Raw genomic sequence first — 27381 nt, 5'->3', positions numbered from 1 at the left:
TTTTCTTTATTCTTTGAATTTTATATTCTAACTGCTAGGGAACTTCGTTTGAACATCTTGTGCACTGACACTGTGTGGTCTCTGAACTGATTGATTTCAGAAACTGACACCCAGAAAAACTTTGAAAAATAGAAAACATTTTTAATGTACAATTCACACTAAAACATATTTTGAATTTACAAAAAATGTTTCACATAATATAGATATTAAGTAACATTACTGAAGTCGAGCACCAGTAATGTGTGGGTAACATCATTGAAAAACAATAATAGTTATCATAAATATATTGCTGGTGCTGGTGTTTGGAAGAGAGAGGACGTCGTGATTGGCTGGGGGACTACGGAAGCCCCTCCCGCTGAGCTCCATGTAAACAAACACACACTGAGCATGCGTCACTGGAATAATGGAGGTCTGCCTTTTCCACCCGGACTGATGATGTCTGTATTTCTACTCTACTACCTGTTCTGAGAAAAAAACAACTCCTCAACATTTCAGCGTGTGTAAGTTCGTGTTTAGCACTTGATCATTATTTGGTTTGTTGGAAAGTAGGAGTAACTCTTAAGTTTGGGGACAAGAAACTGATGGTCAGCAACAAGCCATGTTTGCTAGTTGACTAGCCGAGAGCAGAGGCAGCTGTCAGATCCGAGTCCGCTACACACTTAGCGGTTGTTCTACTTTCAATAAAAGAGTATCTGGTTTGATAGGACGACTTGCACTGTCTATAACTGTTCGTTAATTGCGGTTTACTGGTGAAAATGACAGCGGTTTAGTTTTTATTGACCATACTTTTAATTCCTGAGACGCAGAGCAAGCTATCTTGCAGTTAGCATGTTAGCTAGCGGACTAACGTTAGCTAAATATTTTTCAGAGGAGCAGCGCTGTCAGTGGGCCACGGTGTGTGACAGACGTGGTGTTCAGCCAATCACAGACTGAGCATCATAATTAGTCAGGATTGTGTCCAATCATCGTTACGCGGCGGGCCCTCATGTATTCTGGGTTTTCTTAGTAAAGTCCGTAATGCAAGAGTTTAGAGTAGGTTGCCTGTTAGCTCAAAGTTGAACATCTTCCCGGTTGGTCAACTCTACACGGAAAAGGCCAATAGTTGGTTGGATTTGGAGTCGTTAGTTGCGTCGTAGCTAACGGGCAACTTGGGTGAATGCAAAAAAGTCTATTCCTGTAATACCATCAGTTGATGCTTTGGATAGAATTTGTTTTCACATAAGAAATTACATATCTGGGTTATCAATTGTCTGTTGGGTCTCTATATTTATGAAGACCAGGTTTGACTGGGTGCAAGTTCAGTGGATTTCTGTTCGGGAAACAAAGAATTAGAATAAAGGTTTCACAAATCCGGAACATTGTCTCTGGAGTCTGCTTGTAAATCCAGATCAAGTATCCTGGTTTTTAGTGGTATCTTCTGGACCTGGTCTGATGTGGAATCACCCCTTTTGTCTGTTTTTAAGCAGAATAAAAGTTTTGCAAATCTGACAAGAAGTTTAAAGAGAAGACTCTCTTGACAAAAACATTTATTTTACCATACAGAACACTGGGAAATATTAGATAAACTAAATAAATAAAATAAACTGATATCATTTTTTGACAGTGGCATAAGTATGTTTAGCCGCTGCCTTTGCTCACAGCAGTACATTGCTTTAGCTTTTGGGCTGTTCCTCCTGTCAGCTTCTCCAAACTGGGCTACGTGCCGACTACCATCTACTGTAGGTAATACACTGACTGTGTATAAGTACCTCATACAGCCCTGATTAAAGAAATCCCAAGTATCCCTTTAACAGCTTTGGGTACTATGATGTCTGGTGTTTCCATAACTTAAAGTGGTATAACAATGAAGAAATGACCAAGTAATATCAGTTGACTTCCCCCGAATCGGAGAGCAACTTCAGGGGTGTGCTTAGTTGAGATGGTCTGTAACTGTCAAGTGATGGCACAGATACAGATTGGGTCACAGGCTGAAAGACTTTAAGAAACTGCATTAATGTGAGCCACACACTGTCAGACACGTTACCGAGATGTTTTCATCATCATGTCTATGTTTTCCACCAATCAGAGTTGAAGTCAAAGAAAGAAACAAAGATGACTACAGACACGCCGGCCCCAAGCGTGGGCTCCAGGATAATGACCTTCACCCCCTCCAAAGAGGAGTTCAAGGACTTCAGCCGGTACATTGCCTATATGGAGTCACAAGGAGCACACAAAGCTGGAATGGCAAAAGTAAGCGTTTATTGTATTTTGTCAGGTTATTATCATACAATAAGTTGACTTATTTCTCCTTAAACATACTATGTGTGTAATAACTTGTACTGTTTGTAGTTGGGATAATCCACTTTTTTATGATGAAATAGGACATCATTATTAGCCATGTTGTTTGGCTCAATAGTTGACAATTTACTTCAAAACATGACCTGAACCAAAGCCCTGCTAAAGATAGAGCGTAGTAGACTTGTGTTTGGAATCTTAGTACGGTATTAATGCAAATTCAACACTTCCTGTGGCTGCTTCACAGTGAAAGTGAAAGAAGATTATTCTTTCACCCTGAAGCAACAGCACAACGAGTTAAGGTACAGTCACTGTGGGGAAGCTTAGCTCAGGTTTTAACTGAGTGAATCCACATTTGCACATTTGTTTTAGTGTCAATGTGTTAGTGCAGTGTTCCACAGAGGATGAGTGCTCTGGGGTGGTGGATGTGTCGTCTCAAATGTAACACTTTAAAGCCGTAGTTGGTTGCGTTTAATGAAAATAACTTTTTATCATACTTGCTCAAACTGTCGCTACATCCTGACAGAAGTACACAAGACAGATAATCTGTGAACAAATGCCTCCTTTTACTGCTCCGAAAAGCATCCGCAAGATTCAACCGCACCCAGAGAAAAGCAACCAATCGGAACCGAGGAGTCTCTAAGGCAGCTGTCAATCACTGCTCGTGTAGCTCCTGAACGCCGATCTAACCATAAACTAGGCAGCGCTCATCAAACATGAATCACAAATCTGTTTCTGTATTGCCTATTTCTCTCCTCAAATGTTTTAGAAAGATATTTTAGTGTAGCGTCAAACTGTCTGCTTTAGAGACTCCTCGGCTGCAATTGATTGTTTTCCATCGGGCGCGGTGGAATCTTGCAAAGGCCATTAGGAGCATGAAAAGGAGGCAGAGGAACCTGATTATTATTTTTTATTAAAGTTGCTTTAAAGTATCTTTAAATGTTTGAGTTACTTTCGAAAACAAACACACAAACCACTTCATATGTCGGCATAAATTAGATCCAGTGCACTCTTCATTCTTTTTATTTAAAAAGAAAATGAAACACTTTTAAAGCTGGTCCGCCTGCTAACTCCTGTTATTTGCTTCTTTCAAAACAGTGGTGAAGAACACCAGGAGCGATTGCCAGGAGTAGACTTTTTATTAATTCCCAAACTGTCTCCTAAGTAACCAAATGACTGCTGACAAGCAATGCAGCATTGAAAAGGCTGTTTTAAACAAGGGAATCATGAGATTCTCATCGCTCTGAGTTGCTCTTCTCTGAAATATAGCCAGTTTTCATTCTGCCTCTGTGTGCTCTTGCAGGTTATTCCACCCAAAGGCTGGAAACCTAGACGGACGTACGACGATATCGATGACCTGGTGATCCCCGCTCCCATCCAGCAGGTGGTGACCGGCCAGTCGGGACTGTTCACCCAGTACAACATCCAGAAGAAGCCGATGACTGTCCACGAGTTCCGCAAGACCTCCAACATGGACAAGTCAGTTTGCAAATCATGAACCGCAGTTGATCGATCCATGTTTTTCACGCAGTGACTGTAAGATTACAATGCAGAAAATCCTGGTACGGTGTGTGATTTCCATAACGCCTAACTCTCTCTCTCTCTCTCTCTCTCTCTCTCTCTCTTTCCTTGGATCTGTCATCGTAGGTTCTGCAATCCCAGATACGTGGATTTTGACGAGCTGGAGAGGAAGTTTTGGAAGAACCTGACCTTCAACCCACCCCTTTATGGGGCCGATGTCAGCGGGACTCTGTATGATCCAGTGAGTGGTGACAGTCTGGATAGAACCACCGACGTGGGCTTCCATCTAATCGTTGTTTTGATTTTATGCTCACAGACTCTGTAGTAGTTGTGTCACTGCGACTTACAGCCTCTGCTGAATCCCTCCTTCTACAGGATGTGACTGAGTGGAACATCGGCCGCCTCAACACCATTCTGGACACCGTGGAGAACGAGAGCGGGATCAAGATCAAAGGAGTCAACACACCGTACCTGTATTTCGGGATGTGGAAGAGTGCCTTCGCGTGGCACACAGAGGACATGGATCTGTACAGCATCAACTACCTGCACTTTGGAGAGCCAAAGTCCTGGTACAGTGGCCGACACACCCTTACACTGCTGGACACATTGCGTTTTAGCTTCTCACTGCTGCATCCGTTTTAATAGCCTAAATGTAAAAATACAATCAACCTGTCAATAATCCTTATTTACCACTGCAGGTACAACAATATGATCGGAAACATCTCGCATGCTCTAAATGTTTGATACTGAATATGTGAGCTAATAACAAAAACTCCTGCTGTTCCCTTTTATTAAAAGGGGTTCGGTGCCTTCTGGAAAACTCTGAGCTCTTAGATACAGCTTTCCAGACAATTTACCCACAAGACCCTGGGAAGTGATGAACTGTTATGAAAACAACATACAAACAAACAGAAATACTACATATGCTTTAGTACTGGGACAATGGGTCCAATCAACAACTTAGTAGATCTATTTTTATATGTAAATACATATATTTGATCTTTTATTGTAAATAAACACTGTATATCAGTGGGGTAATGGACAGCCATAGATCCCCATTCATGCTCTTCTCAGTAAAAAGGAGTATTGTGTGAAGGTAAATTATAACATTATCATGATGTGTTCAAATGTAATCTTGTAAAATCTAGTTTTTGGAGAGAAACTTTAAATACAGCTGTTTGAAGATGTTTTCACAGCAATATAAAATAGATATTAGAGAATAAATGATGAGCTGTTTAACTTCCTAACACTAATGTTAGCTCTAAGCATAAGACATAACACATTAAAACTACTAATGGCAAGATTTATTTATATCTATAAAAATTCAATCCTTTATTTCCTAAACATTTGAAGTGTGTGTTTCTATGAAGATAACCACCATAGATGACTATAACAAAAGACGATAACATTTAGGATTTGTAATTGTTCAAACAGACATCAGAGCAGTTGAATTTATTTTTTGGAGCGATATGGATCATCAACGATCTGCTGATCTGATCCGTGTCTCACAACCCCGATACGACCATAACCGTCAGTTATTCGTTGCACCCTCCCACTGTATATGTATTCACTTACATCTGTACATGTTGCATTACCTGGAAGGTAGAAAAATAAAATCAGGAAAAAGAACGAAACAATATTCTTTTTATTTATTAAATGATTATTACATGTGGTTTAAAATACTGATACGTAAATTAGCTTTTTTTTGTCTGGTTTCAGAGCAATAACTTAGTTTACTCATCTATTTCTTTGTGTTATTGATACTTGTTGGTGAATGTATTGGTGGTCCCAGCCTTAAAGTACCACAGTAATGATGAGAGGAGTTGTTCTTCTGTGGTTATCACTTCCAGTCTTCATTCTTCAAAACCCTTGACCACCATGAACAAGCGGATATCTTGACTCGGCAGTCAACATCATATTTGATATACTTGTTCTCTTCTTGCTCTTCAGGTACGTCGTCCCACCAGAGCATGGGAAAAGACTGGAGCGACTTGCCAAAGGTATGTGGTGTGTTCCTGCAGAACTCCATAGATGGATTTAGGTGTGTTTGATGAACAGGCTCTCATCACATTCGTCTTCATTCCCCGATGAAAATCGATTATTTACACTTTTACGCAAGTTTTAACCGCTGGGTTCCACAAGTCACGTCAGCTTGTTGTGCTCAGTGGTTTTAAAGAAGAAGTCAGAACTGCTTTCAGTGAACCTCTTTACCAACGGTTCCCGAGCTGGGGGTCCAGACCCCTACTAGGGGTCACCAAAGCTCAGTGGCGGTCCGTGCATTTTATACCTGGGCCTTCAGGGCTGTCCTACTACAGTTGAAGCAATCCCCATTTCTCCAGACCATAATTCTTGCTTTGTAAAAGAAAACAGATGCATGAATATGTGCATGACGGGATGCTTCGTCATTAACAGACAATGCATATAGTCAAAATCAATGTAATTAACAAAATAAAACGCATTTCCAGCCATAAAAAGTGCAACGCTTCTCCGACGCTGTCAGCCAGAAATACCGTTTGTACAAATCCTCGTCAATTCCTGCAATCCACGTCAAAGAATACGCTCAACATGTCAAACTAAAGATCTGATTGGTTGAACACTATGACAATCATCAATATCGTCCCCATTCACTTAAACTGCAAAGTCTACTTGGAGGGCGTCGGGCCTCACTTCTTACCTAGAGACATAGGGCTGAATCTGATTGGATAAAAGCTTTCCTTAAAACAAGCTGCACTGGAAGCAGAGCAACTGAGCTAATGGGAAAAAAAATTATAATACATGTAGTGTATTTGTGAAAAGTTATTTAATTATAAAATAGCTATACGTTTGTGATTCTGTTTAGGCCAGCAGAGAAGGCTTAGCTGGCCCTGATGGTCCACTACTGCCAAAGCTTCACGGGGCGTTGCAAGGCCATGTCGATTTTAAGAGGTGTTCGACAACTTTAAAAAAGTGTGTGTGTGTGTGTATAATTGGCCTACAACCCAGCATTGCATTCATTTCTGTCAAGAAAATGGATGAAATTGTTTAGTTTTTTGAAAGTTTGTATTATTATTTAAGGCAGTGATTCTCAACTGGTGGGTCGCGGACCCGTTTTCAGTGGGTCGTGGGCCTTTGCCTGGAAAAAAAACCATACCTCTGTCAAATGACACTATAAGTAGACTAAGTGAAGACATGTCGGATGACATCAAACAACAGACCACTGCTCGAATTAAGGCAAGTGGTCATTTTGCATTACAAATGGCCGAATCTACAGACATAACAAACAAAACAGTTTTACTTTACTTTACTAGGAACAATTTCTCTGCACAAGAGAGCTCCTACACTACGACTGCAGAGGATGTTTTCAGCTCAGGTTCAAACTGCACCATCTTTTCATTAAATACATTTGAGAAGTTGAAAATGTTCCTCGATTTGGGTCGCGGCTTATCATTAAGGGGTGATGGTGGGTCCCGCAGCCAGACCAGTTGAGAACCACTGATTTAATGGCACGGTTTCAAAACTCATCAGCTATCAATCTCACGACAGATAAGCCTCTGGGGTCAAGGGTCTATATTCGAGAGACGACGTGCACAGCCAGAATTTTTCCAGTCGCCAGTTTACAAGCTACTTTTAAACCAATGACGAGCTAAATCATCAGACGATAGTCGATCCTGCGTTCCTCCTTTTTCGCTCCCCAGACGGACCATTTACCTGCATTCAACCAGAGCCTGCTCGAACGTGACTCAGACTACAAACGGGAACCAGAACGCTTCCTATACAACATCTTGTCCAGTTTCCTACAGATTCTACATATGAATGCAGAAACCTGTTCATAGAGATTAGTTCATATATGTCACTTAGTCACGGGTCGTCAGTTTTCTCGGAGACCATTACGGCAATTCTGTTCACATTTGCAATTTAACAGTGTAACTGAAAATACATGAACAGAACCAGAGAGGGTCGTCTGCACTGATATTCTGGATGGCTTCCTGTGTTTCCAGGTTTCTTTCCAGGAAACGCTCAGGGCTGTGAAGCCTTCCTGCGCCACAAGATGACTTTAATCTCACCCTCAATCCTGAAAAAATATGGCATACCGTTTGAGAAGGTGACCTTTCATTTACTTTGTGCTGACTTCATGGCATAGCCGCCTTATGTTTCATAATTAATATGGTAAAAAAAGCTTCTTTTAGTTTCTTCTTTTAATTCTGTGTTTTTGCATTCAGGTCACTCAGGAGGCTGGGCAGTTCGTCGTGACGTTCCCGTTTGGTTACCATGCTGGTTTCAACCATGGCTTCAACTGTGCCGAGTCAACCAACTTCGCCACCCAGCGATGGATTGATTACGGCAAACAGGCCACACTGGTACACAAAAAACAACATCATTCAAACAGCTGTGAATCTTCATCTCGTGACTGATCCCATGCAAAGGCTGCAGCTGCATCGATGTAGAAATGTTCTGCTCCGCAATGTCAAACATGCGAAAGGGATTGTGGTTCATGACGTCACTTTGTTCTGTTAACACTCGTAGCTTGCAAGCACTACGTGACGATCACTAAAACAAGACTAGGGCTACTTTCATCAAGCTAAAATAATCCTGTTTATTCACATCCGGCTCATTTTTGTTCAGTTCTTTTGAAAGCAGTTCTCAGCAGTTGAAACGTTCTCTTACTTTATACAAGTGTGCCACGTCAGATTCAGCAATCACTTCTAATTTCAGATAACTGGGTGTAAATGACTAGCGTAAACATGATGGATGCTACCTGTGCATAAATGAGCATATTTAGCTTCCCAATAATACCATAAAAGGCTATGCGTCCTGCCCCATATGTCCTATATATATGAGAAAATAAAAAAGTACGAGAAAGTTGTTGAATACAGCAAGTTCTCATAAATCACTTAAAAACAAATCTGTTGGTACGAGTGGTTCATGCATGAGTCCTTTTCACATAGGGTCAAAAGAGGGAAGCTCAAAGAGAGTCTCCATTCAAAGATATGCATCCTCTGTTTTCAGTCACTTTAGTTTTAATCAGATTTTAACATTGCACATGGACATTTTGACCTGATTGTTGCTGAAGCAAAGGTGAGGGACTCGTAACATTCTTAGATAATACTCTTGGAAGCACAAATAAAATAAAATTGAAATACAAGCCAGAGAATCTGAATTACTAGAAAGAGTACTATCAGCCCCAACAGTGAACGCAACTCTTCTCAAAGCCTTGTTTCGTACTGCTCAGACTACCAGGGTTCAAACCTAGACTAAAGTGTTGGATCTGTTCATTCCCTTCCAGTGTTCCTGTCGTCAGGACATGGTGAAGATCTCCATGGACGTGTTTGTACGCAAATTTCAGCCCGACCGCTACAAACTGTGGAAGGCAGGGAAGGACAACGCTCCCATCGACCACTCCAAACCCACACCGGAGGCTGCTGAGTTTCTCAAAGAAGACGAGAGCGAGCTTCCACAAGAGACTCCCAGTGAAGCTGGATCCGAGGAGCCCATTGCTCCTGTCCTGGAGGACAAAAGGTCTGGATTTACATTCGCTACTAACGCATTTCTTAATCAGTTAATACAAAATGCTTTTTATATAAACATTATATAGATGATAATTAATGATGCAATAATGTATTCATCACTTTAACGTGGCAGCTTGTAAAGGTGGAGCTATGTTTATTTACTTCATATACTGCTGGGCATTTTAATCTGTAATTGAAACGGCAATCCTCATTTATTAGTTGATTCACAATCTAAATCTGCAAAGTAACTAGTAACAAATGTTGTTGGATAACTGTAGTGGAGTAAAAAGTCTAATATTTTTTAAAAAGTATGTCAAAATGTTAGTCCAGAACTTGAGTAAATGTTCCAACACATTAGTACTTTTAGTCTGTTGTCATTTCCAGGTGATCGGTTCTGTTCAGTACAGAACAATTCCTATGTAGTACAACTCAGCAGCCGATTGATTGTGACAGTTATCATATTATGATTGTTTCTTATGGCCGATTAACAAGCTTTCATTGAGGAAGTAACTTATATTGAACCATAGCTGAGCTGATAACGGTACTCTCACTCACCAGTTACCAGCTTCACCGCTAAAAGCTACTGATTCTGTCAGCGACGATGGTGATTCAGTGAAGTCTTTTTTAACTTGAAGATTCTGTGTTAAAGATTCATCCGTACATGAACTTTGTTGTCTGTGGGAAACGGAGTCCTGTCGGGCATGTCTTCACACTATGTCTCCCATGCATCAGTCCAAAGCCTGTGACTGGGACAAAGCGTCAGCTCGAAGCTATTGAAGCCTCCGAAGACGTCAAACCTGAGGTGACGGTGAAGGACACGGAGACGGAAGAGGTGGAGCCAAAGAAGGCCAAGCTGTCACGCAAGGAGTCTCCGACTAAAGTCAAGCCAGACAAAGGTACAGTACAGGTGGGGTTTGGTGTTAAAGGGATATTGTATTGGGTACCTCTCCATATTCAGTATTACCTACAGTAGATGGAGTTTGGACAAACAGACATGGAGTATCAGCAAAGTAATGTTCTGCTGTGGACACATTTTAGACACAAATCAGTAGCAGTTTAAATGTACACCATATTTAGAATATTTTCAGACGGGGAACTGAACAGAAGAGTGAAACTAATCTATACTGTTTCTTGCTAAAGTGTGGTATCTTTGGCACATGGGAGAAGTCTGCCTTCTGGGATTTCTGCAAGAAAACCCTTTGTTCCTGAAAGTCTCCTTTGGTTTATACAGCAAAAGCTACTTGATCATGTTTTGGGTTACAATAAACCCTCTCTGGCAGAAAGCCCTGAAGGCAAACTTCTCCCCTGTGCGTGGCTTTGAAGAGACCATAGATACGTTTTCCTTTCAGTTCAGTTCCCCATCAGAAAGGGCTGTGTGACAGCGAGATAAAGCGGTGAAAATATTCTAAATATAGCTTAAACCTTTTTTTTTAAATACGTCCACAATTGCTTTGCTGGTACAATTGTCTCTTTTTCCAAAATAGCGGCGTGCCGACACTGACTATGGATAAGTACCTCATACAACCCCACTTCAAAACACCCAAACTATCTCTTTAATTGAAAAAAGTAGAAATTGACCGTAAAACCCTAAGAAAAGCATTTTTCCTAGGTTATCAAAGCTCTTTACTCTTTTGAACTTATTCACATTTATCCTTGAAATAACAGGTTTTTCTCCTCTGGTGTGCCATCTAATTGGAGTTAGAATTCGCCTTACAACTGGACTACCTCTAGGCTATGCACATACTCTGAAACATGAGTTGCTTTAGGTACCTTCTATTAATGTTTTTTAATTATTGTTGAACGGAGTGATTCAGTTTGCTGTCTTGGCCCACAGAGCTTTTGTGTTGTTGGTTCATAAATGTAGGCGTAACTCATTCCACACACAGTGCTTGGTTAAAGCCTTTATGCGCTGTGCAAAAGCTCAGAAAAATCAACCTTCTTCTGAAAGAAATTAGCATTCTGTGTTCGTAAACAGTTGGTAAAATTATAATGACGTGTAAATTCATCGCACTAAAACGTCCAGTTGTCAGTTTTGAATAACAAGCTTTGAGTAACAAGCGCAGTGTATTCTGATGAGGACAGAAGCTTATTATTTAGGGTAGAAGTCTCTTTAGTATTCATGTTTGGTACAAACATGTAGACCTTATTAGTGTATTTATTTGTTTCATAGGCTGTAACGAGCAAACGTCCTGCAATGGTCTGGGACAATCTGGTGGTATCAGTCGTTGTAATAATGTTCATCATTACCGAATTTATTCTTTCAGACACAGTGAAGGTCAAGACTGAGCCTAAGAAGGACAAAGACACCAAGCCTCAGACTAAATCTCAGTCCAAAGCCAGCACTAAGAAAACTTCAAACAGACAAAGCGCGTCAAAAAAAGAGAAGAACGGCGTGTCGGCTGCACACGCGTGTCCTCCAGAGCCCGTTGAGAGCCGGGCGGGGGCCCTGTGCTCCGAGGAGGAGGAGCCTCAGCTGGGCAGCAGCTGCAGCCCGGCGCACAAGCTGTTCCAGAGGAAGCTGAGCCCGGCGGACGTCCTGCACGTTCACAGCTACGCTAAAGGAGACTACGGAGAGGGAGAAGCCCCGCCCAAGGAAGACAAGAAGAGCGAGGACAGTGACGATGAGACGGAGAAAGACAACAGACATGTTAGCAGAGCAGTGAGTGGACACAGGCATTACACACACTTCAATACTCTTCTTCACATGTTAATGGACCATAACAGTGTGTTTTCCATGTTTTAGCCTCTCAACTATTAGTTGTGTACACTATTGTTCACATGTTTTACAACCATTGATTCAGTAAATTTCATATTTTATAAAGCTGTAAATCTAAAGCCTAAATCTTCGTTTATCTTTTGTCTTGGCTTCGCTCAGATGCCAGTAAGAAGCATTACTCTGATATGCAATCCAAAAAGGAAACAATTCAGCAAACACGGTGGATTTGTTGTTTGTTGCATTTAAAGAAGCCAACTCTTAGCTCAAATGACGGCACATCCTAGAACACAACAAGAGTTATTTTAATAGTCCTTTCTGCATCAAAACACTGCATAAACAAGACAATATTCACTGTATGGTGCCAGATTTAGGTATGCAAGCAAGGGGAAATGATTATCTTACAGTATGGTCTTTTGGAAAGATTGTCACGCCTGGACTCTGACGGTAACAGTAGGCGTGTCTCTCCAGCAGGTAGCAGAAGAAGTGGCAGGAGATGGAGAGCCAGAGAGTGATCTAGGACAGCTGCCAGGCCACCATCCGCTCATCAAGGACGGCATGAGTGATGAAGGTCTGTCGCATCAACTACAGCAACTTAACTAGACTGCCTCACCATCACACTTAATATTGGATGAATATGAATGCCCAGTTATAGAGAGGGGCTTTAGGTCTCTGACGCAAATATCAACCGCTAGTAGTTATTTGATCTGAATCGGTGGTTGCTTCAGTCTTGAAGTCCGTCATTTTGACGCAGTGTCGTAAAAATTCCATTATGATCAATTATTACCTGTCGTTTTCAATTTCGGATAGTAATAATAAGACCGGTGGAGTCTGTAATTCTAATACTATACACTTCTTCCCCGTGGTCATACGGATCTGTAAATAGGAAAAAAAACAAAGTGTCTCCAACTGAGCCACTAGTGCTGTACCGAATGTCATTGTTTAAATTTGAAGCTTTACAATGAAGCTTTGAATGTCTGTGTGCGATTCGTCCTTTTTTGACAGCAGCGAAAATGTTGTTTTTGAAAGAATAAACGCCAACAAATGTGGATTGAAGCAGAATATTGCATTAGATAAAAACACTTGTTTACATCTATCTTTTTTTTATATATATTTTGACTTTGGTGACAGAATTCAACACAGAGACAAGGACATGGTGGAGGCGATCGCTCTGTGTGTGTGTTTCGTTTTTTAAATAATTAACTTACAGAACAAGTTTATAGATTATGTATTTATAAGGGCATGGAGAGAAAATATGAACAGACACCGACCATGCGGTCACTTTTTGTTCCGCCAGCAGAGGCCGCTATGGACAGCCTTTAGATGTTTCCTTCATTGAAAAAAATAAAAAAAGAAGAATCCTTCAATAACGGAAGATATTCGGTCAACGAGATCTCTGATCTCAACGCGTATGCTAACTTTGCTGTTGTGCTTGTTTGTCCCTCAGAGGCTCCGGAGGAGGCCCCCCCAGTGGAGGAGGGTGGTCTGGAAGGGGAGAGCTGGGCTAAACCTCTGGCTCACCTGTGGCAGAGCAGACCTCCCAACCTGAAGAAAGAGAGGGTGTACAACCAGCGCATGGGATCCAAAGCTCCATATTGCTCCATCTGTACGCTGTTCCACACATACCAGCAGGTAATCGGTACCAGAGCAGACCCGTGCACTCACATACCAACATATAGACCATACACTACAGACAGACCAGCTGGTGTCAAGGAGAGAAAAGTCATTCATATGCACACAAACTACCCTGAACACATAATCACGGTTATCTCGGTTTGTGAGGGAAACTATACGTTTTCAACCCAAAAAAAGCCGACAGTACCAACTAGAAGTGTGAAACTTGAAAAGGTGGCCATTTAGTCGGCAATGTGGATCTGAAGAAAGAGGCAACCCAGTTACACAACGGGAAACACAAGATTCCATTTTTTACAGCTTGACCCACATTAAAGACAAAGAGTAAATTGGCCACTGACAACTTTATGGAGGTACAATACTAAATACTAAAAGGTAGTTTCAGCTTTGGTGTCCACTGTGATCAGTTAGTGAGGGGCGTTCTTGGTGTTGGCAGCAGCCGTGTTTTGGTATTGATGTGCCTACAAATATTGAATTCATTCCATCATATTAATATTAGACTATTAGACCCCCCTCCCCACATTTAGCAGTTGTGATTGGGGCTGGGCTATAATTCAGTATGATAACATATGGTCTCCTTAATGGAATCATATTGTGATGAAATCATATATTTGAGATGATTACGTTGTCTAACTTGATAACAAGGATTTACTCACTCTCAGGAAATCTGGTTATTTTGTTCTGAAGTTCTTAATTAAATGAGAAAAAGGAGTTGCGATGCTACGTTTTGATGTTTCTGCAACACTGGCAAGCTTTGGCTGCCATCAGCCCGTTGCACATACACCACTATATAGCCTGACGCTAATGCGGTGTAAACAGGTGTATGCACGTTGACAATGTAATCTAAAAAAATCTACCTGGCTTTAATATACACTACAGATTCTGCCTGTTTGTCTGTTAAGCAACGTTGCTATTTGTCACATCCCTGAAAAATGAATATTCCAGAGAAAGTCAGTTAGTAGCCCTGGAGCTGAGATCAGCAACTGTGGTTTCCAAGATCAACATGTAGGTAACTAAAGCTGTCAGATAAATGCAGTACAGTACAAAGTACAGAATGTCCCTCTTAGATGTAGTGGAATAGAAGTATAAAGTAGCAGGAAACAAATACAATGTTGACATACTTGTACTGTACTTAAGTATTGTATTTCTAAGTACAGTACTTGAGTAAATGAATGTAGTTGCATTCCACCAAAAGAAAAGGTGGTGCGACCAAAGTTATGTACCAATCAGAGAATTGGTAACACCAGTAGAGAAGTTATACTGAAGTGTCTGCATGCTTTGTCTGCCGTCAGACTGAATGTGCGAGCGGCGTAGACGGTCCCGTCATGGTGGGTGGTGGGCGGATGCGGACCAAGCCTCTGATCCCAGAGATGTGTTTCACCACCACCACAGAGGAGGACTCCGAGTGTGAGGAGCAGCCCGTCACTCCTCACCTGGAGGAAGACGGAACCAGCCTCCTCATCAGCTGCTCTCGGTGCAGCATCCGGGTTCACACCAGTCAGTACACACACACACACACACACACACACACACACACACACACACACACACACACACACACACACACACACACACACAAACATATCTCATGTTCAGAGTTTTCATTCCCGAACGTTTTTATACGTCATGACAGAAATGTGCTACTATAGAATTAGACGGCAACATTTGACGGCAGATCTTTGCCATAACACAACCACTTGAAGCTGCACTGACTTAACTAACATACCTTCATAATGACACAACAGTGATTCTCTGAGCTACCACACCAGTGTGTCAGACTGTGTCTCTGTGTTTGTGTATTCCAGGCTGTTACGGTGTGGATCCTGCCAGTGTGAGCAAGGAGTGGAAATGCGCGCGCTGCAAGGCTAACGCCATGACTGAGGTCAGTGACCACTGGACGCGCTGCGGCGTCGTTTAATCTGAGCCCTTCTGGTAGTTAAAGTGTCTCAGGCTTAAAGTAGTTATTTCTAATGGCTCACAACCATTAGGGTTAATTGTACATTGTTTTGTTCTTCACAAATCAAATTTTCCAAAATTCTGTATACATTTTTTTCCTCATCAAAGCTCAATCTGGTTTCATCATTAATGTTGTTATTTTTTTATTTGCTCAGTCAGAAATCTACTTACCCAAAGACAAATTTGACTTGCCCCTCCACAATATTTATTATTATATTATATTATATTATTATTATTATTATTATTATTATTATATTATTTATTAGTTATCAAAATAACAACAAAGAATGAAGTTAATTGTCACATGTAGTCGTTATTTTATGTAAATGAGTCTGGAGTTTCACCAACATCCTCTAATGCCACCCAACTGAACTCCTGTTTCCAGGATAATTGAAATACTCACTTGCGCTTCAGCTCGTAAACTTTGTTTTTACCGGCCGCTGTTTTCTCCCAAATCCCCGATCGGCACTTTACATGTTCATCTCTCAACAGAGATGGGAAGGAAGCGAGATGGCTCACTCCTGAGCCACTTCCATTATCAGCTTCAGAAATGAATAGAAGTCTTTGCTAGATTTACTAGCCCAACGTGGCATTTTACTTTCCTCGAGCAAGACTTGTTGTTGAGCCTGCATTGTTTGCCCATGCACTTCATTTTCCTCAGTTTCCCACTTTTAAACCTGGTAAGTAGTGTAGGTGTAGTTTTTTTTCTTTCTGTGATAACACCACGTGTCATGTACTCCCGGTGAGCCTTTCTAAGTTGAATGTAAACGAGTCGACTATAGCTTAGTCTGTACTCGCCGTAGTGAAGCTGGCGCGAGGCGCACGGATAATGACGTCGTCACCTCAAAATTGTTGTAACTTGATTCGCACAAGATCACAAGATTGTTACAAATAGTTCACTGATAAAAGCACTGTTTACATGTCTGGGGATTATACAAAGAAAGCCAAAAGGCTTTAAAATGCTTCAGAAACAGGAGGTCTTAAAAATCTACATTTCAGTAAATATTTTGCAGCCAAATCAAATAGTTTACAGGATGTTTCTTTATAATACATGCAATATATGACATCTTTCTTTACAGTTCTTGTATAAAGGTAATAAAGTAGTCCATAAATATGAGATATGAGTTTACAGATCATTACAATCCCTCTTCCTCATAGTAGAGGTTGGTTTGTGGCGTTTAGCCGGTTACACCTACAGTCTATGGGCATATCTATGAGTTACACTTTTGATTCTTCACAGTTCATGTAGTGTTTTTGCCCTCTGGCGTTTCGGAGAATAATGCAGCTGATGAGCAGACTGATGCTGCAGTGAGCGTGCATGTATATTTGAGAACTGAGGTGTCTCTGCTCAAACCCAGAGGCTCACATGTACAGTTAGTTTGTTTAGACAGTTGGTTGATGACATGTTCTATTTGCAGAATTGCTGTTTGTGTTCACTGAGAGGTGGAGCCTTGCAGAAAGCCAACAACAACAAGTAAGTTGTTCCAGAGTCATCAGGCACATCTACTGCACGTCGATAATCACGTCATCATATCATGAATCAGCTCTTTTGCGCTACACAGGAACAACAACAACAACACGTGTCACTTGCTAACCGATCCATACATCCTGACTGATCGGTAACTGTGGGTAAAACAAGTGCACCCACTTTCTATGCATCCGTGCTGGCGAGAGCCGTGGCTGTAGGCATAATGTTTTAGGGTTGTCCGTACTTACGTTTCGACGGTCAAAGGTCAAGGTCAACGTGACCTCACGTCCCATTCTTGTGAACTTGATACCTCAGGAACTCCTGGAGGGAATATCTTCATATTTGGCATAAAAATCCACCCGGACCCAAAGAATGAACGGATTAGAATTTGGTGGTCAAAGGTCACTGTGACCTCACAAAACATTTTGATATAAAACAGAATTGATATGATAATTATGACGATTTTACACAAATGTCTAAAAGCATAAAATGATGAAGCACAGACAGGACATTGCAACATGACTGCTAGGTGGAGGCTACAACCGCGAGCCAGTAATTTTTACCTGATAATGCTACATTATGAACTAGAGCTAGTTAAGTTAGCTGCACAGTCCTCCAATTACATTGATGCGCTCAGGCTCTATTCAGTGAAAGTGAGTATTGGGTGAAGGTAAATTATAACGTTATCATGATGTGTTCAAATGTAATCTTGGAAAATGTCGTGTTGGTGAGAAACTTGAATAAATCCGGTTGTTTGATGGAAATGTTTTCACAGTAAAATAGATATTTGAGATGAACTATGACCTGTTAAGCTTCCTAACACGAGCTCATTAAAACTACCAATGACACGATTTAATTTATCAATTAAAGTACAATCTTTTATTTCCTAATCATTTGAATCGTGCGTTTGTATGCAAATCACCACTTTATATGACATCAAATATGAGTAATGTTACTGGAAAACACAAACGGTACACTCATAATACCACACAACAGAAGACCCAGCAGCACACACTACATGGTTAAATGTCAAATCCATGCTAATAGGAGATGTGTGCTTTAGCAAAAGAACAGAATAGGCTGCTTACTGCTCGATGAAGTTGCGTTGTTAACACGTGTGTGTGTGTGTGTGTGTGTGTGTGTGTGTGTGTGTGTGTGTGTGTGTGTGTGTGTGTGTGTGTGTGTGTGTGTGTGTGTGTGTGTGTGTGTGTGTGTGTGTGTGTGTGTGTGTGTGTGTGTGTGTGTGTGTTGCAGGTGGGTACATGTGCTGTGTGCAGTGGCTGTGCTGGAGGCCCGCTTTGTCAACATCACTGAAAGAAATCCTGTGGATTTAAGTGGAATCCCTTTGCAGAGATTTAAACTGGTGAGTTCAAATTACAGTCACCCTTTAATGGATACGCTATTGTTACATTCTGCTTTTGGAAGCTGTTTTTCAAATAGTGACTGAGGCTCAAACAATAGCCAGCATGAACACTAAGAGGCTGATTGCTACTAAAGGCAAGGGGGAGTAAAACCACCTGTTCACAGTAGATTTAAGATAATGTACTCATTCCATCTGTAGTCATGTCTCTCTTTAAAAAGAAATCCAGTTTTTCTTAACTAATAAAGATGAACGGCCGACAAAGAACATGTGGCCTTTTGGAGCTGCTGGAATGCTTTTAATGTGAAACATCTGAGCAGGAAGTGTTGAGTTTTACTGTAGCTTAAGAGGATAGTTCAACCAAAAACAATACAAATTGTTTATTGATCTCACTTCCCCAAACTCTCTAAAGTCCCAGAAAGAGGTTCCTATCTAATGTGAATAAGAGTGGAGCGCCTGAACACAACTCTTTCCACTAAACAAAGCATTTTCTGGATTATCCTCATGTGAAGGAATTTTTGTGTGCATGTTTATCATAACTCTTTTTGCTGTCGGACTCTGTTTATGTCTGTTTGAGTACTATATACAGTTTATCTTGTTTTTCGTTTATATTGTTTTATCTGGAGAAAAAAGAAGCTGCTACCTGAATGTTTTGTACACATTTGCTAAAAGGAAAGAGACAGTAAAGAGGTGAGAGATTCCTTAGAGCCAGGGATTTTCAGAATATGTTGCAAATGCAGGTGTCAGGACAAGCACTGGTGTCCACGTTCCCACTCTCTTCATTTTCACTCGCATATTGGAGCAAAACACTGTAGGCTTTTGTTAAAAGAGAGCAGCATGCCGAGGTGAACAAAACACAGTACAGTACAGTACAGTCCGTAGCATCAGAATAGGAGAAGAATGGACATTCCCATTCAAATCGACGTAGCAGGAGTGGAGGGCAATTTTAAGTGTACCGTTGCCTAGCAAAGAGTGTAGCAGGCTACTTCCATAGAAACCCTCTAATATAAGCTTGTTTCTGGTTCCTTTTGCAAGTGAGGTAAATAAAGGCCTCATTTACAGTATATCTATTTCTCAAACTGTGGTCCTCCCTGTAGTGCTGTAGCCCACAGAACTACAATGAGGACAGACTGGAAACTGGGGGAATATCCTGAAGGGCATTTGATCTAACAGGATGTGAAGCCATGGCGTGTAAAGGCTTCAGCTGCGCTCAAACTATTACCGGTCCTTGTGTGTGTTCACTCCACTCACTCTTGAGTCATTTCCCATCCACTGCACTTTCCTGAGCCTTGGCTCCTGTGTTTGAATCCGTGACAGAAATGTTACTACTGTAAGAAGAGGATGAAGAAGGCGTCCGGCTGCTGCGTGCAGTGCTCCCACGGCCGCTGTCCCACCGCCTACCACCCCACCTGTGCCCAGGCTGCCGGTGTACTCATGCAGCCTGACGAATGGCCCTTTGTGGTGCATGTCACCTGCTGTCGGCACAAAGGCCCCACTCAGATTGAGGTAAGGAGCTTCTGGGGCTCTGACTTACTGTGAACTAGAGATGCACTGTTTTCACTGCCAGTACTGCAGTAGTAAGTCATAAACATTAAAGTGCACCAAATGTGAAGAACTACTGCAGTTAGTAAGTCATAAAGACGTGATTTCCTGACTCTCCTCTGACAGCGCAATAAAGCAGCCATGCACGAGCTGACTGTGGGACAGAAGGTGATATGCAAGCACAAGAACGGCCGCTACTACCAGTGTGACGTGGTGCAGCTGTCTAAAGAGACGTTCTACGAGGTCAACTTTGATGATGGTTCCTTCAGCGACAATCTCTTTCCCGAAGACATCGTGGTAGGTTTCGCTAGCTTATCTTTATCTTGTCATTTAAGAGAAAACTCCCAAACATTTTGAAAACTACACACAGCTAGTACAAATGTGTAATTTTCCTTTACAGTACTTCATATTGTGTCTTTTGATAAATTTGGACCTACTTTAGCCGTGTTTCCATCCACTTATTTTTACATCATTTTGAAGTATCGCATTAGAAGCTGTATGGAAATAAACTCCCTCAGTTAAGCAAAAAAGATTTTCACTCCCTTTTGAGGTTTTCTTTTTTCAACTTGACCCACCACAGTTTGTTACACCGAACCATCTGAGGAGCCATCATTGAAATCTGTGAAAAAACCCTTTTGAAATGTGATGAACCATCTGTCAATCAAAGTCAGAGTGCAAAGTGAAAACACCTTCTCTGTGGAGGAAATTCTTCGGTGTCGTTCTTTGCTCTTCTTTCAATGAAGAAATACTCTCTAGTTCTGATAGAACTGATGCTAGCAGCTACACTAACCTCCATTGGAGGCATTGTCGTTTTCAACAAACACACACATAAGCCACGCCCATAGCTGCCAGTAGCTCCTCCTTCTGTTGTTGAAAAAAAGGTTTGGATTATGGAAACGCATTTTACATTCTGACACAGCAAACATTTCACTCACACGACTTATGTCGGCGTCTTCCTCAATATTTCCAGAACGTAACATAATAATGTCTCTGGACAACATGGCCAATACTATGACAGATATGACAGAACAATTCAAACTTGCCCAATTGAGACAAATTCCCGAAGACTGCTCTCCATTTTTCTCTTATAGACGGTTAGATGGCCACGGCGACTTGTTTTGTTTTTCTAGTTCCCAACTTCTACTTCCATTGCTGTTTACTGGCGGATTCAGCCACACGTAGCCTGTAGCGTCAACTTGCTAAGCTGTACTGTAGCTGAGACGTCAGTCCAAAACAGTCGATGGAAACGCGCCTAGTTTTTTATTTCTTTATTTCTTTATTTCAAAAGTTCGCTTCAAATTGAATAATTGAATGAAAACACGGCTACTGATATACAGTTGTGTTCAAAATAATAGCAGTGTGTTTAAAAAAGTGAGTAAAGCCCAAAACTATCATGACTCACTGTCTCACAGTGTACTGTGGCTTGAATTCAGTGTTTGGGGGTCATCTGACAAACTGTCTGTGGCCCCTAGACCCCCAAACACTTGATATGAACTTACATTTTCATGTAGATGTTACTTTGTCAAGAGCAAGGGGGGAAATGATTTGTGTCCTCATGATTATTTCAATCTATTATGATGATCTACTCGTGTCAAGATGCATACAACTGTCCCTTTGTTCAGTCACAACTCTGCACGTGTGTGTTTTGTCCTTTAGAGCCGTGACTGTGCTCAGCTCGGACCGCCACCTCAGGGTGACGTGGTTCAGGTGCGATGGACAGACGGCCTGGTGTATGGGGCCAAATTTGTGGCAGCGCATGCCATCCACATGTATCTGGTAAGATTTTTTTCTGTGTGTGTGTGTTGTGTTTTGTGTGTGTGTTTGTTTTCTCTAGACTCACCAGCAGCAAGGCTAGAGAAGTATTCATGGGGACAGAGGGTGATATAGAGACCTTAATTAAGCGGTGGAAATGAATATATGCTGATTTAATGGAAAACAATCACAAATATCAATATTTGTTTGGAATATAGAATCTCAAAACATCACATTGTTGTGGCACATGGGTAAAGCATTGAATAGACACCAAAAGGTGGCATTAGAAATCAATGAATCATTTTATCCCCAAAATACACCTATTCAGACATATTTTTATTGAACATAAGCACTTAGCGTGAAATGTGGCTAGAACATGTGATCAAATAATCTGTTAATTAGCATTTTTTGATCATGTTATTTCTAAATTGATCTTAATGAATGGGTTCAATTTGACAACTCGGCTCCTTGAAAGAACGGCCACTGTATTGCTGATTTGTGTGTTGTTTTTTTGTTTGGGGCTTGGAGCGAGTGCTTCTGTATTGAGGACTGATCTGAAATCAGTACGTTTGTCTATAGATTGAGCAGGTTCAGAGGTGTTTGGTAGCTGCAGGAAACCAGGAGACACTCGTAAGCACCGATGAATATTTGGGTTTAGCTAAACAGTGTTCATGTTACAAGGTCGTCACCAGGAAAGTGCACTTATTGGATGCGTTTGTGCTGTTGTGTGTTTGACGTGAGGCATGAAGGCCATATTACAATCAATACAATGTGTCGTCTGTTGCTGAACCCAAAGACATGTAGTCCTCATGAGTTAAACTAAAACCAGGAACTGAGAGAATGGATAGCCATTGTTTCTATGGATGACGTCATGTGTCACGAATGAACTCACTATTTCTACAGCGATTGGTCGATAGGTGAGGGGTCTCAGTTAGTGAACGTGAAATAAAATATGCATTACAAAACAGGAGGTCAAGGAACACAGGCAGATCGTTGTGCTTTAATTGATAAGGGGAGAAACTACAGATGAATAGGGTAAAAAATATCAAACAGTTGATTACTGTTAGAATATGTAAATGAGGCATTATTAAATATGAGCTCATTTTTGAACATTTCCAGAACAGACATGTGAACATTAGATAAAGCCAGGTTCAAAGTTCTTGTTTCATTTTGTTGACATATTGCAGTCAAAGGTTTTTTATAGAGGGGATTTTGGATCTCTTTGTATCGCTCCATAAATCATAAAATACTGTTCTATAAAGCATGCTCTGACTGCTCTGTGAACCCTTCAGACTATAGAGAGGAATGGAAGTGTACAGTTTGGTGTGTGTGTACGAGCTGCTGGTTCAGAGTCTGAGAGGAAACGTATTTAAAGAGATGTAATGTGAAATCAACTACAGGTGAGTAGAGTCAAATAATAATAATAGATAACAGTTGATTACTTACATTAAGACAATACGTTTTCTGAAATGTTTCTTTAACTTTTGGTGAATTTAGGAGAATCCCCTTGTCAGATCAAATAGACAAAGTAGTAAAATAAAAAGTCTGAAAGAAGACGTGTTATAGAAGAAGAATATAATATCTAAATGTACCAGTGCGTAAAAATCGTATTGCTTGTGGTGTATTGCTTTAATTTGACAATTAGCACAAATTGAACTGGGTAATTGCGTGATAGCCATGAAATCAGCATAATTCAGCATAACATTTATTGATTTATTGCAGTTTGTGATCAGTTACTGCACTAATGTCAAACAAAGTGAGGTCAGAAGAGGAGAACCTCCGGTTCTGCAGAGTGAAGCCAATGTGGAAGTGTCTTCAAACCTGCATTCTCTCTCTTGACCAGCAGGGGGCGACTCCTCTGGTTGTATAGAAGTCTATGAGAAAATGACTCTACTTCTCTCTTGATTTATTACCTCAGTAAACATTGTAAACATGAGTTTGTGGTCTCAATCTCTAGTTTCAAGTCTTCTTCAATACAGCATGATGTTCATTTAGTGAATGATGGTCCATTTAGAGTCAAACAGACCATAAAGCAGAGTATGCTTTAGGGCAGGCTACTGGGATTGACAGGTCGATGTAGCTACCAGAGTCGTATAAGGCGTCTACATCACTCCTCCACATTCCAAATATGGTAACTTCTGTTCATTGGTTGCAAAAAAAAACAACATAACATAACATCGGCCGTAATGCAATATGGCGATGGTAAAACCGCCAAACTCGAGGCTTCATAACATCAGTCCACAAACCGATGGGTGGGGTCACGATGACTACGTCTACTTCCTATATGCAGTCTATGGTAGAGACAGACAGACAGACAGGACCTCTTTGACGGCCCACCGATGCAGCTGGGATGCACTGGGATTTGTCCCAGTATGCCAGATGCCCCATCTTCTTCTTCTGTTGAGTTTTATGGCATTTGACATTCATGAGTGCTGCATTACTACCATCTGCTTGACTGTCCCTTGCCCGCATCTATTCCAGCATTGCCACGTCATGTGTGAAAAGGCGCATGACTGAAATGAAAAATGTTCCCAGCAATTTCATTTAAGGGACTATGTGTGAAATAATCCTGACATTATTGTTTGCTGCGTTTCGTGAGTGCAGGTGGAATTCGAGGATGGGTCGCAGCTAACGGCCAAGAGAGACGACGTCTACTCTCTGGATGAGGAACTCCCCAAGAGAGTCAAATCCAGACTGGTAAGTGCCACCCAACCTCACACATGGACTCTTTAATCCACCTAATATATAGTTTACAAATCCTGTGTTCAGTGAACAAAGAATGAGCTGGAACATAAAATGTGTAAAACCAATGAAAGACGTCATGCGGTCTTGTGTTTGTCTCTGCAGTCTAAAGCGTCAGACATGAGATTTGACGGCATCTTTGAAGAGAAGGAGATCATCAAGCAGTCAAAGAGGCAGAGAGTGATCAACTCACGCTACAGGGGGGACTACATAGAGCCTGTGATTTACAGAACCATCATGGAGTAGCCATCGCTCCCTGTCCGCTCACACACACACGCACACACACACACACACACACACACACACACACCCACCACCAGCACTGACAGACTGAACTGTGCTCACTGTTACCTTAACATAGCAGCTAGCCACTGAGAGAGTGTAGCTCCAGATGACTTCCTTCAGGACCCCCTTTGGACTGTTCTCCTTCTCTTTTTTTTTTCTCATTCATCCATCTTTGTTAATTCAAACAAGAATTTTGATTTGGTTTGTTTAACTGCGATCAAAGAAACAGCAGGATTTGTCATTTGAGCTTTTCTTCCATAGGACTCCGTACACAGTGCAGTAGGCTGAGGTCCAACCCTGGCAGTACAGTAAAGTAGGAAGCAATACAAAAAATGGCATTTGTTCAACAAAGTAGCATTTAGATTTGTATGTTAAATGAATTGCTCCTAACTAAACATTTCAATTACCACATCATATTTAAGTTTAAAGAGAATATCTTCTTCGTTTTATTTCTTTGCTGCTGCTATGATACGGAGCCCGACAGGTATCAATGGTAGTTTTGATTTATTTTTTAAGTAAAATTACTAAAGTTGTGCCTTCACATGGCTGAATAAATTAACATTCTAATTGCAATTATTCCTTGATTCCTCTTTTTTGCTTGGAAAAGAAAAAGACTAAAACAATGTAATTTATTTTCTTTTTATTTGACTTAACTGATTAATTGACTCACCGTTCAGCTCTAAAGAAGTTACCCCTGATACCTGCCAGGCTCCGTATTCTGAGGCTAGATCTGCCATGCTAATCTGTCAAACACAACTTTATTTATGAATATGCACCATGTGATCATTTTAAATAATGAAGTCCTTCAATCTATATATTAACAAAGGGCCTCTCTCCAAGACAAGGCCACAATATTACAGAATAATGCAGGACCCTACATGTGTAGTACTATATTGATGGATTACTATTAGCTCGCTAGGCTAAATTGGCTACACACTGTCTTTTGCTCTGTCTACTCCATTAAAATAGAATAGGAGTAGAACAGATATTCCCATTCAAATCAATGTAGCAGGATGGTCAGAGCGGCAGTCATCAACTTCCGCATAAACTAAACCGACTTATTGCAAATGGTGGACTCACTAAGACGAGCAGTGGAGCAGTAACTTTACAAAGCCTAGAGAGCCCAAATAAAGAGTAATATTTAACAACGTAATGCTTCATCCACACTCTCTTGTCACAGCATAGGAAAACAATGCTATCAACAGATAAGTGTAGCATTAAAATATGATGGAACTAGCTAGTCAGCTAACTAGCAGACGGCTGTCGAGTCAGCTCGTTTGGTAGTTCCACCACTGGTTACAGAAAACGAGCAGAACAGTGACAGCTCTGGGTCTTCAAGGTCCCTCCACCTCATTCCCCGTCTCTTTCTGGAGAAAGACGAGCTAACTAGCTAACTAGCCAGCCATCCGTGTCCGGAGCTGCGTCTGCTCTCTTCCCCGAAAACTGCGACTGTCACCATAACAACTAACAAAGTTAGTAATTTTCTTTTGTACTAATTGAATAACCATGGAAAACAGTACAATGTACGTTTTAATCCAATTCTATCTACTTGAAACACAATGAAAGACTGAGATGATCTACATAGTCAGAGCAAGACGTTTCTTTACATTCGATGTAAGCAAACCGACAGAGCCCTATTTGATCACAATAGGAAGACAGTCGTATTCTAGACATACTGAGCTCCAGGGTGGAATGCTGCAGACTTATCGTTAGCAATTCAAAAGTTTTTTACTGAATAGTTTTGTTGTTTGAAAGAATCCCCTACAACTTCTCACACCTGCGAGTAGAAACATTTACCGCAGCATTCCGGACGACATGATTGTGATAAATGGATACAAAAAATATTAATAATATATGGATGGAATATTTCTTTAAGTAGGAGCAATGCCATTTAATCCACTGATGCCTCCTCTTTAACTGTAACAATGATCTGCATTCCTTTACATTTACTTTAGTAGAACTGAGTAGAGCTTGTCCTATTTATTAAGGTGCATTACAGTAAGACTGTGGAGGTTGATGATGTATGTTCTATTTTTTCTACAGTATATAGACACATTTTAAAGAACCCATTCAGATTTTGTATGTGCTTTGTCTACCCAATTGAACACTCTCCTACTGAAAGTTGTGCATCGCACTTTTATTCAAGTCCAGTTTTTGAGGACGTATAACAATTTATTTGCTGCCATTGCTTATTTGTAAAGGAAAACAAATGTTTTAGAATGTTGATTGTAAGTTTATAAAATGTCTTATGGATTGCGCGCCCCTCAAGCTCATTGGTCACGTTGCACTAGTTACCGGGACATGGTGGCCTTCGGATGTCATTTACCTGTGAACTCGTTCTGGTTGTGACTGCGGACAGAGGAACGGACGTTTTCCAGTTAGCCACTGCCAATTCAAGGACCCTGCTTCCATCAGTCCAGTGGAGAATACATGTATTTTATTCATAGAGTATCAACAGAGTTGTACATGGGGAGGGAGGAGGGAGGGGGGATTTTCTATTCTATTTTATTGCGTTGTTTTGTAAAACATGTTCCATGTGTATCTTTCACAGAAACCTGTGAAGTGTAAATGTCATGTAGTCTATTTTAAGATGTTACCCGTTGACCCAGGAGAGGAGCCGTCTGTTCTCGTTGTCTCCTCCTGAAGAGAA

At 41.0% G+C, this 27381-nt stretch overlaps 1 protein-coding gene across 1 annotated transcript; it reads left to right on the top strand.

Moving 5' to 3' along the window:
- The first annotated feature begins 388 nt into the window (after positions 1-388).
- On the top strand, positions 389-27381 carry kdm4aa (lysine (K)-specific demethylase 4A-a). The gene is made up of 22 exons (XM_079157382.1): positions 389-500; positions 2066-2229; positions 3578-3753; positions 3922-4036; positions 4171-4364; positions 5746-5795; positions 7773-7876; positions 7995-8132; positions 9059-9291; positions 10014-10177; positions 11546-11940; positions 12466-12565; positions 13442-13626; positions 14919-15123; positions 15432-15508; positions 17001-17056; positions 18305-18413; positions 19728-19916; positions 20079-20249; positions 21609-21728; positions 24309-24401; positions 24552-27381. The coding sequence occupies exons 2-22, from the start codon at positions 2092-2094 to the stop codon at positions 24690-24692; spliced, it is 3153 nt and encodes a 1050-aa protein (XP_079013508.1). The 5' UTR covers positions 389-500; positions 2066-2091; the 3' UTR covers positions 24693-27381.

The sequence above is a fragment of the Pholis gunnellus genome (genome assembly GCF_910591455.1).
Source record: "Pholis gunnellus genome assembly, chromosome: 4".
NCBI lineage: Eukaryota > Metazoa > Chordata > Actinopteri > Perciformes > Pholidae > Pholis > Pholis gunnellus.
This window is presented reverse-complemented; position numbering and strand designations above follow the sequence as displayed.

Excerpts from the sequence above, each read along its gene's own strand:
- kdm4aa (XM_079157382.1), top strand. The coding sequence starts at position 2,092 with ATGACTACAGACACGCCGGCCCCAAGCGTGGGCTCCAGGATAATGACC. Across the intron at positions 13,627-14,918 it reads TGTTCCACACATACCAGCAG|ACTGAATGTGCGAGCGGCGT; the intron begins GTAATCGGTACC and ends GTCTGCCGTCAG. Across the intron at positions 18,414-19,727 it reads CTTTGCAGAGATTTAAACTG|AAATGTTACTACTGTAAGAA; the intron begins GTGAGTTCAAAT and ends AATCCGTGACAG.